Source organism: Camarhynchus parvulus, chromosome 13, assembly GCF_901933205.1.
Source record: "Camarhynchus parvulus chromosome 13, STF_HiC, whole genome shotgun sequence".
In the NCBI taxonomy this organism is placed as follows: Eukaryota; Metazoa; Chordata; class Aves; order Passeriformes; family Thraupidae; genus Camarhynchus; species Camarhynchus parvulus.
The window spans coordinates 16,344,458-16,359,991 of NC_044583.1; the positions used below are offsets into that span (position 1 = coordinate 16,344,458).

Sequence of the window (15,534 nt, forward strand, 5' to 3'; positions counted from 1 at the left end):
TGTCGCAGACATCTTTTTATGGAAAATCCTTCCTTGGGGTTTTTTCTTCCTCAGAAGCTGAGAGGCCTCAGGGACAAAATGTAAACATTGATTATCTGCTGCTGTGGAATGCATCAGGTGGGTCTGTGATTGATCTCATGTGGTTGTTTCTAATTAATGGCCAATCACGGCACAGCTGGCTCGGACTCTCTGTCCGAGCCACAAACCTTTGTTATTCATTCTTTCTTTTCTATTCTATTCTTAGCTAACCTTCTAAGATGAAACCTTTTCTTCTATTCTTTTAGTATAGTTTTAATGTAACATATATCATAAAATAATAAATCAAGCCTTCTGAAACATGGAGTCAGATCCTCATCTCTTCCTTCAACATAAGACCCCTGTGAACATGTCACACCTGGGGTTGTTATTCCTCCCTGCCAGGGGCCTGGCTGAGCCTCAAACCCCAGAGCCTCCCCCACCACACACAGGCGCCGCCACACCTCCCTCACCTCAGGGATGGCGTGGGGATTTTACCATTTCCCCATCTCTCCCGCGGGTTTTACAGCCTTGGCATAAATTTCAGACTGGATTTTGGAGGTACCAGTCCTACCGTGGCTGCTGCAAGCACCAAAGCATGATTTTGACATGATGAGATGCGGCACGCTGGATTTGTGTGAAAATAGTTCATCGTGGACTTCAGGATTTTGTTTCCCCTGCCAAAAAAAATCTGCCCTAAAATCATAATTTCCCTTACACTTCAGCCCAGTTTTATATCCTTCAAGGGTATGGAGCAAATTGTCTCAGCCTTCTCTCTGTTCCAATAATTTTCTGAGGTACAGCTCATCTTACCCTGGTTCTGTAACCAGTAACTGGAGCCTGCATCCCAGTTTGGAGCCACCCCACCATCCTAGAGCCTCAAGTGCTGCCTGCCACATCAAACAGGAGGTGTTTTCCCAAAAGATGGGAAAGAAAAGGCTCCCTGAAGAGCTTCAAACCAAGCCCTGCATGGAGCCATTTCACTGCAGACCTGTGGTGATGGACACAGCCAGGTCCTGCCCAGCCCCTCCAGAGCTGGCTCTGCTCTGCAGCTGGAGAAGGGACAGGAGGGAGGCAAAGCAGCAGGGAGCAAACTGCAGTGGGGCTGGGCACCTCTGTCCCTGCAAGGCCTGGCCCCCAAGCCCCCTGCAGGAATCACAAGGAGAGAAAAGCTAAACCATGGGTGGGCTTTAATCCAAAAAGGGATTGATAGCAGGGGCTAAGCCACCCTCCCCGAGCTCTCGATGCCTTCAGTCTGAGCTTTCCTATTTCCCAGACTCTGCACTGCATTGGTACAGAACTCTGCACTCCATACAAAGTGTCAGCAAGTTCTGCTCACAGCTCAGCCCCACAGAACAATCCTTTTCCAGCCCCACAACCAAGGACACCGCTGCAGCTTCAGCCCCAAAAGTGCAAACAGCAGGGAATGGAGGGGAGCAACCTGGGAGGGTGGGACTGCATCACCTGGGGCTGGAACTGGACACTGAACCCCAGGATGGAAATGGACCCAAACTTATCAAAGTGTGAGAACTCGTGGCCAGGATCCATCTGGGGTGGAGCCACGGCCGGGCTCTGGCACTGCCCAAGGTGTGTCCTGTGAAGGGCTTTTCATAAAAACCTATTTATTGCTGTAACTCTGCCCAGCCTCTGCTCCAGGCAGCCCCTGGAGGCATCAGGACAGCATTGGCACACCAGGAGATGCTGTCAGCCCATCAGGATGGAGCTGGGCCAAGCTGGGATTGTCCTTAGTGGGTGTCCAAGGATAGGGAGCTGGGGGTGTTTAGTTTGGAGAAAAGGAGACTCAGGGTGACCTTATCACTCTTTACAACCCCCTGAAAGGTGCCTGTGCTCAGCTGGGGCTGGGCTCTTTCTCCAGCAGCACTGACAGAACCAGAGCACACAGCCTGGAGCTGCACCAAGGGAAATACAGGCTGGATATCAGGAAAAAGGTTTTTACAGAAAGGGTGATAAAGTTCTGGAATGTTCTGCCCTGGGAGGTGGTGGAGTCCCCATCCCTGGGTGTGTTTAACAAAGCCTGGATGTGGCACTGGGGGCCAGGGTTGAGTTGAGCTGTTGGGGCTGGGTTGGACTCGATGGTCTTGAAGGTCTCTTCCAACCCAGTGATTCTGTGAATTCTATGAGATTTTGTATGTGATTCTGTGTGTGATTCTGTGTGTGATTCTGTGTGTGATTCTGTGTGGCTCTGTGTGTTATTCTGTGTGATTCTCTGTGATCCTGTGTGATCCTGTGTGTGATTCTGTGTGTGATTCTGTGTGGCTCTGTGTGTTATTCTGTGTGATTCTCTGTGATCCTGTGTGATCCTGTGCGTGTTTCTGTGTGTGATTCTGTGATCCTGTGTGACCCTGTGATCTGGAGCCCCCTTACCTTGCAGTACTCATCGATGGGGATCAGCCGTTTCACCGCCACGTCGCGGATGTGGCTCCGGCGGAACAGAATCTTCCCTGAAACACCAGAGGAGACAGGGACACAAGGTCAGCTCAGCACTCTTTGGGATCACTCTGTCAGGACCTTTTCCCTGCAGCCCCTCTTGTTCCCAAAAGCACCATACCCAAGAAAAGCCCATTTCCTCATATGGATTAAACACCTCGCCAGAATCAGGCACAGTTCAAGTGCAAGGACATGCCAGGGGAGAGAAGAGGAAACAGCTCCCAGCAAATTGCATCCCCCTGGTCTCTCACCAGTGATGAGGAGCACTCCCACCAAATCACACCCCTCTGGTTGCTGCTGTGCAAGCCTGGGCTGGACAGAATCCCTGGCAAAGGCTGCAGGACATCCCTTGTCCCATTGTCCAGGGTGTCCAGGTCCAGTGTGGGCAGCAGCCAAGCCCAGAGGGTTTTTCCCTGTGCAGCTCCTGGAAGCCACAGTGTCTGCAGCTCTGAGTCAGACCTATAGAATTTTCCTTCCTGTCTGGGGTTTATTTTTGTTCTGCATTAATGGGATCCTCTTGCCACTCCGTTTCCTCCCCTCTGGTTTATGGTACAGGCCTCTTTCCTTTGAAGCCTAATGAGTCCTAAATGCTTCAAGCTGCTCCCTCAGAGAACAGCCTCCCTGGTTTAAGGAGACAAAAGCCATTAGCAGACAGTGAAACGGATCCCTGATCAAAAGGGTTGGTGCTGGCAGCATTTCAGAGCACTTCCCAAAGCTCCAGGAACTGGCACTGCTCTGCACCACCATCACCTGCAAAACTGAGCTTTGTGGCAGTGAAGTTCCCTCAAGTTCCTCCTGGCAGCTCCAATACCACAGGAAAGCCTTTTTTGTGCCTGTTTGGGTTTCCAATCCCATCCCTGAACCCCAGGAGAGCAACAACCCCTTCATTCATCAAAGGGGTCACCACGGGGCAAGCCAGAAGCCAAAAACGCCCCTCACTCCACCCTTGCAAACCACATGAGAGCAGGGAAAAAGCCCCTGGGGAGTCACACCATGGCTTTGTCCCTTGGTCCCCTTCCCCCTGGAATTACTGAAGCCAGGGGCTGGATGCTACCAAGAACAGGGCACAGGAAAATGGTCACATGGTTCTGGCAAATTGAAATGCAGGGCTGAGTCACTGATCAGAATGTGAACCCCAGGGCTGGGTGATTTATCCCAGTTTGCAATGCAGGGCTGGGTCACCCCCTGTGCCTCTCCCTGACTTGGCCAGGAGCTGCATCACGGGTGACTTGTGCGAGCTGCCAATGCATTTTTGAAGCAGAGATGAACTAAAGCCAAGCCAACTTCAGCTTGCAAAGAGCACGAGCAAGAACCTTCAGGAGGAGCCAAATCTCCTGCCAGGCTCAGTTAATGCTTTGGAACAGGACTGGATCCACGCAGAGGCAGCTCCATCCTTGCCCTGCAGGGGAAGGGAGGGCGTCAGGCAGCTGAGCCCAGGATTGCTCCTCATTTCTGGGCCCTTGGCAGCAGGGCTGGGGCACTGATGGTGGGAAATGCTCTGCCCTGCAGTGCATCCCCTCTAAAGCATGCCAAGGAAAGCCAAATCTGGCAGCCTTTGTGACAGAGTGAGAACAAAATCCCCCTCTATTCAATCTCCTCCTATTCTGAGGGTGAACAGCCTGGGAACAGGGGATATCTCTGGGAAGATTGGGACCAGCACCCAGGCTGGAGCTCCATTCCTTGCCCTGAGCAATTATTTTGCATCTGACAAGAGAATGATCAAGTTTTGCCTTTGCATCAGCAATCCCAGTGTGTTTGCTGCTGAGGATTCTGCCTGAATGATGATTGCTGAAAAGATGAATGGATCACACCAGTTCTGCTGGCAGAGGTAAGGAATGGCTGTTCTGGTTCTAGGCCTGCCAAAGTGAAATCACTGCTGGGTGGGTAGGTCAGAAATGGCTGAAATAATAAGCTCTGGGTGTGGGAATATTGAAATGTTTAACAAACATATGCTAGTGAGTAATAATAAAAAGAATACAGTTTGGGGGGAATAAATTCATCACAAGTGATCTTAAATTAGCCCAGGCATGGAGCATGTGAAGCAGCAGGAAATCCAGCTCCTCTCTCCGTTTGCTCTAGAGCTGGTATTTTTCAACAAGGAAGTTTATTTCCTAACAAAAAGCTGACTTTAATCGAAAAGCCTAATTAACATAATTGCAGGCCCTTCAGTGCTGCCAAATCCAGCAATAGAAACCCTCGAGCTGACAGGCAGGAGAGAGCAGGAAACCTCTTCCCCCCTGGAAGGGAGAGGTGGGCACCTTTCAGCATTTCCCTGGGCAGGTTTTCCCTTGGCCCAGACCTAAATCTGGGAATTTAGGCAGGAATTTCAGCAGTGGGAATTCCAGTGGGAATTTCTGTCCAGTGGGGCTCTTCCCATGGCCCAAGACAACAAAGCATAAGGGGAGCACAGGAGTGCAGAGAGCTCCTGAACAATGCTGCAGCCCCAGGGGATGGCTCCCACCTCCTCATTCCCAGAACTCTCTCCCTGGTGCTTTTCTGGCTGCTTCCAGAAGCTGGAAGGCTCCTCAGCCAGGTCCTGGCAGTGCCCAAGGCCAGGCTGGACAGGGCTGGGAGCACCTGGGACAGTGGAGGTGCCCTGCCATGGCAGGGGTGGCTGAGGTGACCTTCAAGGTCCCTTCCAACCCAAACCATCCCATGGCTCCACAATTCCAAAGCCATTTTGCCCCTCCCAGCACTGCTCCTGCCCCAGGATGAGGAACACCAAGGACACGAGAGGGGAAGGGGGGCAGCTCTGATGGAGATGGGGTTTTCCATCAGCTGCAAAGGCCAGAGCTGCTGCAGGCTCCATTTGCCCAGCCTCCCTCTCCTGTCACGATGCCAGGACTCAGAAATAATTAGATTTTCTTATTTACATAGATAATGTCATGCATGAGCAATGAGCAGTGAGGCTCCATCCCTGCTGGCACCAGGAATTCCCTCCAGCAGGAAGTGTGCTAAAATACACTGTAAAAATACCCTGAAAATGCACTGTCCTTCACAGAAACAAACAAAGCTGAGAGAGCACGGAGCATTTATCACCCAGGAATGTGTCAAACAAGTTGATTTTGGAAAAAGACAGCTGAGATAAGGCTCCAACACACAATGGCTGTGCAAGCACCCACGCTCCAGAATGTGCTGCCTGCTTTTTCTGGACTTTAAAAACCTGTTAATCCCTACAAAGGGAGGGGAAAAAAAAGCTCCACTGAAAGGATTCTGTCTGGCCATGAAAATTCCTCTGGTGCCAGCAAGGATCTGTTCCCCAGGAGTGGAAGAACCAAACTCCTCCGTGGGTAATCAAGGCTGATTTGCTTTATCTGATTGACCCAGAGCAAGAATTGATGGAGCAGCTCTTAAAGTGGGGGCTGGAAAAAAATGCAGCCAGGTCCCCATTGCCTCAGGTTTCACTGGGACTGAGCAGTGTCAGGAACCTTGGGGAAAAGCTGATAAAGAATTTGGGTCTCCAGCAGTGTGAGCCAGAGCAGGCAGGCCACAGGAGGGGTTCATGTCTCCAAACAAACAAAAAACAGGGACACAGGGCTCTGCAAATTGTTCCCTCCTGGGGGAATTCTCCAGGCAGAGCTGGAGCTGTACTGGGAGCAAGGAGATTGGGAAAAAAACCCCCAAAAACCAAAACAAACAAACAAACAAACAAACCCCCCCAAAACACAAACAAACAAACAAACAAAAAACACCAAAAAACCCCCCAAAACCCAAAACTAACAAAAGAAAAAAACAAAAAACCCCAAACAAACAAACAAAAAAATCCAAAAAACCACAAACAAACAGGAGAAAAACACAAAAAAAACCCCCAAAACAAAACAAAACAAAAAACCCACCAACAACCAAAAAAAAAAAACAGGCAGAAGGACCTTAAGTAGCAAACTAGTGGAGCCAAAGGCTGGATGTGCAGCAGGCTGAGAACCCCAAACATCCCCCGGGGCAGCCCAGCTGGGAGCCAGGCAGGGCTTGCAGGAGTGGAAAAGCAGCTGAGCCTCCTGCTCTACCCTGAAGGAGTCCCCCATGCTCTGCCCCCTCCCCACGGAAAGAATTCACTCCTCTGCACCTTCAAATCACATCCAGACCTTCCCCAGCACGGGTTCCAAGCTCAGAGAAAAGGCAGCCCTGAATGCACACGTAATTAATCCCAGCTCCTGGAGCAGCCAGCCATCGCTGGGATGGGCGATCAGGCACAGGAGATGGTGTCTGCAGGAGTCCTGCACTGTGCATCTGCTCTGTGCAGGGGTTCAGCCCGCCCTGAAACCTGCTGCAGCACAGATCCCATCTCATTAGAGCACAAAATCCAAATTAGGACCCTTGTCCCACCTCCAGCTCACAGGAAGATGCAACAGCACTGAGCAAAGTCAGGTACCAGAGCTGGAAAATGGATCAGTTTTTGTACAAAGGGTTAACAGCAGGCTTGTTAGCTAAAGGAGAAGAAGCTGAGAAGCAAGAAGAAGCTGATAAAGAGCTCTTTTTAAAGTTGTAACTAAAGAGACTGAAAGAAGTGAAGAATTGAAGAAAGATAAGAGAACTTTGCAGCAAAACGAGGTATTTTTAAAAAGTTAGTCGAAGTCATTGTAACTTTTCACCAATAGTGTTATGTTGACTTATTGTAGCTAATAGTTAAAGCAGAAGAAGCACAAACAATTAAAAAGTGTATAAAAAGTCAGCCATGTTCAATAATAAAGAGTTGCCATCTGAGACTGCTTGTGGTGTCTGCCCTGTGTCATGACTGCCTCGACAGCGACAGGTTTTCTCCCATTGCCTTCACAGAGGTTTTGTGGGGAGCTAAAGCATCCTCACAGTTATCCTGGGAGTTATGCTGGCCCCGAAGCTCAGAGCTCAAACTCAACCCTGGCCCCAAAGCTCAAGCCTGGCCCCAAAGCTCAGAGCTCAACCCTGGCCCCAAAGCTCAAACTCAACCCTGGCCCCAGAGCTCAGAGCTCAACCCTGGCCCCAAAGCTCAAACTCAACCCTGGCCCCAAAGCTCAAACTCAACCCTGGCCCCAAAGCTCAAGCCTGGCCCCAGAGCTCAAACTCAAGCCTGGCCCCAGAGCTCAAACTCAACCCTGGCCCCAGAGCTCAAACTCAACCCTGGCCCCAAAGCTCAAGCAGGCTGGTGGGCTGGGGAGGGAGCAGCAAGCAGGGCTAACTCTGCTTTTAAAAACAACCCCCCCAAACCCCCTTTGTCCTGCTCCCTTCACTCAGGACTTCACTGCTCAATCTTCCTAAAAAGCAATTTTACAGCCAGAGTGAGCTCAGCCTCAGGCAAGCCCTCCTTGCTGGGGCTCACGTTTCCAGGCAGGCAGGAGAGCTGGCCAGGAGCTGCTCCAGGCCCCGGGGGCTGCAGGGAGCCTGGAAAGCTCCACGTTCCTCAGCAAAGCCGTTTCCTGAAGGATCTGGTACAGCCCTCCCCAGCTGAGCTCATTTGTTTGCTCTGCTCCTCCTTTCTTTCTTTCCTTCCTGGGGTCTCCATCTGCCCTGCGCCAGGGTGGGACCCTGGTGTGATGTCCCAGCTGGGCACCAGCAGGGCTCTGTCCCTCTGTCCCTCTGTCCCTCTGCAGCTGCCCCAGAGCCCTGCCAGGGCACAGCTGGTGCCAGCCACGGGCTGGGTGCTGCCACAGCTGCTCCAGCACCACAGAAAAGCTCTGCCAGGGGCTCAAGGCCAGCGAAGAGAGCTCCAAAAGCACTTCAAATTCCCCTCAAAGCTTTTCAGGCACACAGCAGGAGCGCTGCCAGGAAAATCCAAACACCACCAGGCTCTGGTCTGTGGTGCCAACACCCAGAAAGGGACAAGCCCTGGCCCCAAAGCTCAGAGCTTAAACCCTGGCCCCAGAGCTCAAAGTTCAAGCCTGACCCCAAAGCTCAAGCCCTGACCCCAAAGCTCAAGCCCTGGCCCCAAAGCTCAAGCCCTGACCCCAAAGCTCAGAGCTCAAACCCTGGCCCCAAAGCTCAAGCCCAGACCCCAAAGCTCAAGCCCTGGCCCCAAAGCTCAGAGCTCAAACCCTGGCCCCAAAGCTCAAACCCTGACCCCAAAGCTCAAGCCCTGGCCCCAAAGCTCAAGCCCAGACCCCAAAGCTCAAGCCCTGGCCCCAAAGCTCAAGCCTGGCCCCAAAGCTCAAGCCCTGGCCCCAAAGCTCAAGTGCAGCTGCTCTGCTTTGAAGGACCCGGCTCTGTGGCTCCACAAGAGCTCAGAGGTCTGAAGGAGCTTTGCACTTACAAAATCCCCTCCTGACAGCATCACAGACCTGCTCAGAGAGGCCAGAGGCTCCAGAAATTTCCCATAAAAAGTCAAAGCCTCAAAGCAGGCCCTCACAAAATGAGGCAATGCAAAGGCAGCAGAGCTCCTGTGGGCTGCGTGTTGGGATGTGGGGCAATCCTGGAGCTCCTTCCCATTCCAGGAACCCAGCCTGACCCAAATCCCATGGCACCTCCTCAGGTGGTGGTGCTGACCCTACCTTGGGACACTGTGGGGTTTGCTGAGGGAGCCAGGGCTGCAGGAGGAAGATTTAGCAGAGAAGTCCTGAGAAGGGAGCAGGACAAAGGGGGTTTGGGGAGGTTGTTTTTAAAAGCAGAATTTTAGAGAGCTGCAGTGGCCACAGGGCTGGTGCTGCTCTGCCAGGGCTTCCCAGCAAGCAGAGGGCTTGCAGGAAACCACAGCAGCCAAATCTCCCCTGCTAATGAGATTCAGATGCTCCAAAATGGGAGTGGGAACAAACTCCAGCATTCCCAGAAGCTGAACGCAATCTAAACCCAGCAAGTCTAGGGAGATAAAACCATCTTTGTGCGGAAAACCAGTCCCAGGCTCACCTGGATGGCAGTCCCTGAGAGAGACAAAGCCGGGGGCAGCTGGGACACAACTGGCTGTCATCTGCAGCCATGATATTTTCTGAAAAATCCCTTCCTTAGGATTTTTTCTCCTGAGAAGCTGAGAAGCCTCAGAGGAAAAGAAAACCAATAATTATCTGCTGCTGTGGAATGCAACAGGTGCATCTTTGATTGGCCCATGTTGGTTGTTTTTAATTAACGGCCAATCACAGTCCAGATGTCTCGGACTCTCTGGTCAGTCACAAGATTTTATTATCATTCCATTCTATTCCTTTCTATTCCTTGCTAGCCTTCTGATGAAACCCTTTCTTCTATTCTTTTAGTATAGTTTGAATATTATACAGATAATAAAAAATATATAATAAATAATATATATAATATGTAATATATATATATATTATATTATATTATATTATATTATATTATATTATATTATATTATATTATATTATATTATATTATATTATATTATATTATATTATATTATATTATATTATATTATATTATATTATATATATAGTTTTAATACAATATATAATAAAATAGATAATAATGATATATAATAGATAATATATTACATAATATGTAATATATAATATATAAAATAAATGTATAATTATAATATATATAATATATAGTATCTAATATATAATATTATATATATAGTTTTAATATAATATATAATAAAATCTATAAAAATAATATGTAATAAATGTATAATATATAATATATAATATGTAATATGCAATATATAATATATAATATATAATATGTAATATATATATATATATATATATATATATATATAAATAATATATATAATAAAATCAGCCTTCTGAAACATGGAGTCAAGATTCTCATCTCTTCCCTCATCCTGGGACCCCTGTGAACACCACCACAGTCACCCCAAACTGGGAAAAGATTCCAGAAAAGAATCAGGCTCCAGGACAGCCAGAAAATACTAACAGAGCCTTCCTCCCCCCCAGGTGAAATCCTCTTCAGAAGCAGAGCTTGCCCACGCTGTCCCTGGGGAGTTGTGGCTCTCTGAGCTGTGCAGGGACAGCCACCAGGGCGAAGGCCCCACAGTCCCCAGCTCCAACACCACCTTCCCCCAGGCACAGGGCTCTCTCTGCAGCTGGCCCAGCCCTTCTTTTCCAGCAATTTCCACCCCCTTTTTTCCCACAGTGGAAATCCCAGTGACACGTTTCCGAGCAAAGGGAAACTATTCCAACACCAGGGAGAAACAAACACTGGTGAGCGCGAGCAGCAGAGCTCTGACCAGGCTTCCCTCCCAAAAATAGCAGAGTTTTGGTGGGAATTTTCTGCAGAGCACAAATCCAGTTTTTCCAAGTGATGGCCTTGGCCAATTTGGCTTCCATCTCTCCCTGCTGGCAGGAGCACTTGTACAGCAAGAGCTTTTCTGCTCTAACCCCAGGTGAGCTTTTCTGCTGAGCGTTGCTTTTGCTGATGTTACAATGCCAGGACAAGCCAGAATCACAAACCCAGTGCAGATTCTTTTGCTCAGAAAGGCGTGGTAATTAAATTATTTTCTATTTTTTTTTTCCACAGCACTCAGAGCAAAGCAAAGCCCACAAAGGCCTTTATGTTTCTAGAAGAGCCAGGAGGCAGGGCACAGCACAAAGGGCTGCACTAAACAGACCTGACAGCCACTGGGAGTGATTATGGTGCTGTGACATTCCTAAATATCCTCATTAGCTGCTCAAGGGTGGGGGTAAAGACAACTCTGTGCTCACAGAGACTCCCCACAGGCTGCTTGTTTTCCCAAGGCATATTAAGGCTCTTTTTCCCCCCCAGCAGCAGCCACCAGCAATCCCCACACCACAAAGTGCCCCACATTATCACATCTGCTCACTGGGCATAAAACCACTGGTGCTGGACATGGCACAGAGCTCCTGGCTTTGAGCAGGGCAGGAAGCCAAGGCTGAATTCCACTGTTCTTTCCTCCTCTCTGGTGTCCCCTGGAGCTGCACAGTTCTGGGGAGCCTCACACCACCCTCAGCCCTGTGCCTGTGGGGCTCTTGGGCTTCCACTGAACAATTCTGGAGGTTCAGAGAAATCCTTGGGCTTCCACTCAGCAATTCTGGAGGTTCAGTGTGGCCGTGTTCACAGGGGTCTTAGGCTGAGGGAAGAGACGAGGATCTGACTCCATGTTTCAGAAGGCTGATTTATTATTTTATGATATATATTATATTAAAACTATACTAAAAGAATGGAAGAGAGGAATTCATCAGAAGGCTGGCTAAGAATAGAAAAAGAAAGAATGAATAACAAAGGCTTGTGGCTCGGACAGAGAGTCCGAGCCAGCTGGGCTGTGATTGGCCATTAATTAGAAACAACCACATGAGACCAATCACAGGTGCACCTGTTGCATCCCACAGCAGCAGATAACCACTGTTTACATTTTGTTCCTGAGGCCTCTCAGCTTCTCAGGAGGAAAAGTCCTAAAGAAAGGATTTTTCATAAAAAAGATGTCTGTGACAGTTCAGAGAAATCCTTGGGCTTCCACTCAACAATTCTGGAGGTTCAGAGAAATCCTGGGGGGTTTAACACCCACTGGGCACACTGCTGACAAATCAGAGGTTTTAAAGGACACACTGCCGGCCAAGAACTCGCTGTTGCTCAGATGGTGCAGCAGATGAGAGCTAAAATCTGTGTGTGCTCCCAGTCCCACAGAGCTCCTGCCGTGCCAGAACCTGCCTGGATCCTGCTGGAGCCCCTGTCCTACCTGGCAGAAAGGGGATGATCCTCTGCTTGGGGTCCTTCTGGCCTCCTTCCATGGGGAACTTGTCCAGCATCTGCATCTAGGAAAGGAAATGCAAGAGAGGTGAGGAAGATGAGGGATTCACTGGCAGGACACAAAGCCACTGCCCAGGAGAGAGACAGAACACAGCAGAGACTCCAACACTCCTTTGGGAGGAGGAGGAGGAGGAGGAGGGAGATGCAAACTCTCCTTTGGTTTCCCCAGGGCATGGGTCTGAAGCGTCTGCCAGGATTTCTGCAGCTCCCTGGTGCCCAGGTACTGAAATGGGTCTGGCTGTGTCTGCTGGAGCTCTCTGCCTAAAGAATTCACATTTAGGGAAGCACTGCAGACAAGCTGCCCAGGAAGTGTCCTGAGCTCCTGGAAAGTCCAACCAGCAGCCCTGCACAGGCAGCAGCTACACTTTTTGTCCTTGGATCTCTGGGATAAATTTATTTATCCCAAACCCTGGGATGAATTATTGAGGTTTGGTGCAGAGGGGACAGATGGAAGGAGGTATTTTCCCCTGCATTTTGAGAAGAAATTAAAAACTCCCTCCAAACTCCCAGAGACAAAAGGAAAAGCAGAAAAAGCCCTCAGAGTGAGCTCAGAACCTGGGTGGCACTGGGAGGGGTTTGTGAGGGAAAAAATGTCCCCAGAGCTGGCACCAGCATGGACCGTGGTGACATTGATTCCAGCAGCCCCAGGGAGGACCTGGCTGCCCAGGCAAGCCAAGATCTCTTCCCTCAATCCATGGGAACCCAGGTGGGCAGCACATCCCTGTCCCTCTGAGCAGCACTCCTGTTCTGCTGTGCCGCAGGGCAGAGCTCAGGAGAGCTGGTGGCTGGAGAGGGGTGAGGAAAACAAGGCACAGACACTGCACAGCTGCCTGTGGTTAAACCCTGGGGGCACTGGGACAACCCTGGAGGCAATGGGGGCAACTCTGGAGGCACTGGGAGCATTTCTGGAGGCATTTGGGAGAATTTCTGGAGGCACTGGGAGCATTCCTGGATCACTGGGAGCAATCCTGGGAGCATTCCTGGATCACTGGGAGCATTCCTGGGGGCACTGGGAGCATTCCTGGATCACTGGGAGCATTCCTGGGGGCACTGGGAGCATTCCTGGATCACTGGGAGCAATCCTGGGGGCACTGAGGCATTCCTGGAGGCGCTGGGAGCATTCCTGGATCACTGGGAGCATTCCTGGAGGCACTAGGGCATTTTTGGAGGCACTGGGAGCAACCTTTGAAGCACTGGGGCATTTCTGGGGGCACTGGGAGCATTTCTGGGGGCACTGGGAGCTCTCCTGCCCCTGCTGCAGCCCCAGCTGAGCATCCCTGGCTGCAGAGCTCCCTGAGCCTCCAAGGCAGGGGCTGCAGGCTGCGCTGTCCCAGCAGCACATGCCTGGGCTGTGCCTCTGGCCAGATCCCTCCCCAGCCATGTGATCCCTCCAAAACCATCCAGAACTCCAGCCCAGCCCATCTCCAGCTCCCTTTGTGCAATGCAAAGCTGCTGCTCAGTGTGGGGAACCCTTCTCCTTGCTCCAGCCCACCCCCAGACCTGCCTGGGCTGGCACCACGCAGCCTGCAAGGAACAAATTGCTCTTTTTTTCTTGCTGGAAGGAGGGAAAGAGGTTGCAGAGCGGCCGGAGCAGCCTCTGGCATGGACAGGAAGAGGAGAAGGTGAGGAAGGAGAGGGCAGGGGGGGATCCCATGGATCCCAGCCAGCCTGGCTGCCACATCACCCAGCCCTGGAGGAGGCACAGCAAACACCAGCTCAGCAGCTTTCCTGGGCACGAGCCTGTGGGAAGAACAGCTGAAAACCTCACTCCAAGCAAAACAAACCCAGAGCCGGCTGTGAGCACGGGAGGCAGCTTGGGATGGCAGATCCAGGAGCTCAGAGCCACAAAAACACAGCCTGGGCTGAGGGATCCTCCTGAGCTGCACACACACACAAAACACAGACCAGAGAGGGGAAAAGAGCAGAGACAGAGCCAGGGGATGCCAGCAGACACAAGGGAGAGCTGGAGGGGCTCCAGGCTCTGGGGTTCCCTCTGTGTCCTCCCTGTCCTGCAGGATGGGGATGCAGCACAGGCTGTCACACTGCTCCTGCCAAGGAAAGCAGCTCCAGCTCTGCAAAAGGGTAAAAGTGCAGCAACCCCACAAAAAACTGGGAGAGGAACACAGGGACAGGCACCAGAGGGTGGTCTGCAGGTTCCAGATTTTCCAGGCAGAGCACCCTTTCCAGCAGCAGAGCTGTGGGAGGCAGGAGGGTGGCATGGGGGCACTCCCACAAACCCTCTTTGCAGCAAAGGTTCCTTTCCAAGCTCCAGACAGGGCTGCTCCCATCCCATCCCATCCCATCCCATCCCATCCCATCCCATCCCATCCCATCCCATCCCCCATCCCAACCCCATCCCATCTCAACCCCTCCCATCTATATACAATATACAATATTATATATATAATATATATCCAATATATATTATATATTATATATTATACATTATATATTATATATTATAGATTATAGATTATATAATAGATATCCCATCCCATATATATAATATATAATATATAATATATAATATATAATATATAAATATATAAATATAATATATAATATATATGTAATATATAATATAATAGATATCCCATCCCATATATACAATATACAATATACAAGATACTATATAAATATATATATAATATATAATATATAATATATAATATATAATATATAATATATAATATATAAATCCCATCCCCAGAGGGGCCAGCCAGGCTCCTGGGGAGAGGGGCAGACAGGGCAGCAGAGATGCAGCCAGACACCAAACACAGCAGAGCACAGAGGGGCCAAGTCCTGCTCTCAGCAATGCACCCAGCCAGCCCAAGGAGAAAAATGAAGGGGGAAAAAAAATAAAACCAACCCAGCAACAATTAATCTATTGTTTCTCCCCTTCCAAGATTATTTTTAAGTATTTGTGACAGAGAAGGAGAAAGAAAAAGGCTGGAGTGGATGCAGTTTGAGGGATTCTGGTGTCTGTTATGACAGGGAAGCTCTGTATCCCATTTTTTACTGACCCTTTGCAGCAGGGAGAAGGATCCCAGCTTCCCAAGCCCTGGAGCCAGGACTGGGGCACAGAAACCCCAGTGGGGCATCCAGCCCAGGCTTCCCACACCAGCACAGGGCACATTCATCCACATTTATCTCCACCACCAACTAATCTTATCAGTGAGCTGTTTTCCTTAGCCAGGAATGTCTGGGCAGTGAGTCTGGAGCGAGGCAGACTCTGAGAACTCCCTGTCCCCATCCTGAGCTGTCCATTAACAGGGAAAACAAACCAGGATAACCCCCCCCAGGATGGGCAGCCTGGGAAAAGCAGCTTTGTACCAGCAGGCTGGCAGAGAGCTGCTCCACCAACAGGAAAGCCCTGAGATAATATCCTAATTAGAGCAATTAGAGTGCTGCAGGGGATCCTGGGGAC

At 50.1% G+C, this 15,534-nt stretch overlaps 1 protein-coding gene across 2 annotated transcripts in view; it reads right to left on the reverse strand.

The window, feature by feature from the left end:
• The window catches only part of SH3PXD2B (SH3 and PX domains 2B), a 67,784-nt gene that overhangs the window by 27,178 nt on the left and 25,072 nt on the right, over positions 1-15,534 (reverse strand). For both annotated transcript variants that reach the window (XM_030957346.1, XM_030957345.1), the window contains exons 3-4: positions 12,037-12,112; positions 2,401-2,477 (exon numbers count right to left, since the gene is read on the reverse strand). In XM_030957346.1, coding sequence (XP_030813206.1) covers positions 2,401-2,477; positions 12,037-12,112 — 153 coding nt within the window. The remainder of the gene's footprint in view (positions 1-2,400; positions 2,478-12,036; positions 12,113-15,534) is intronic.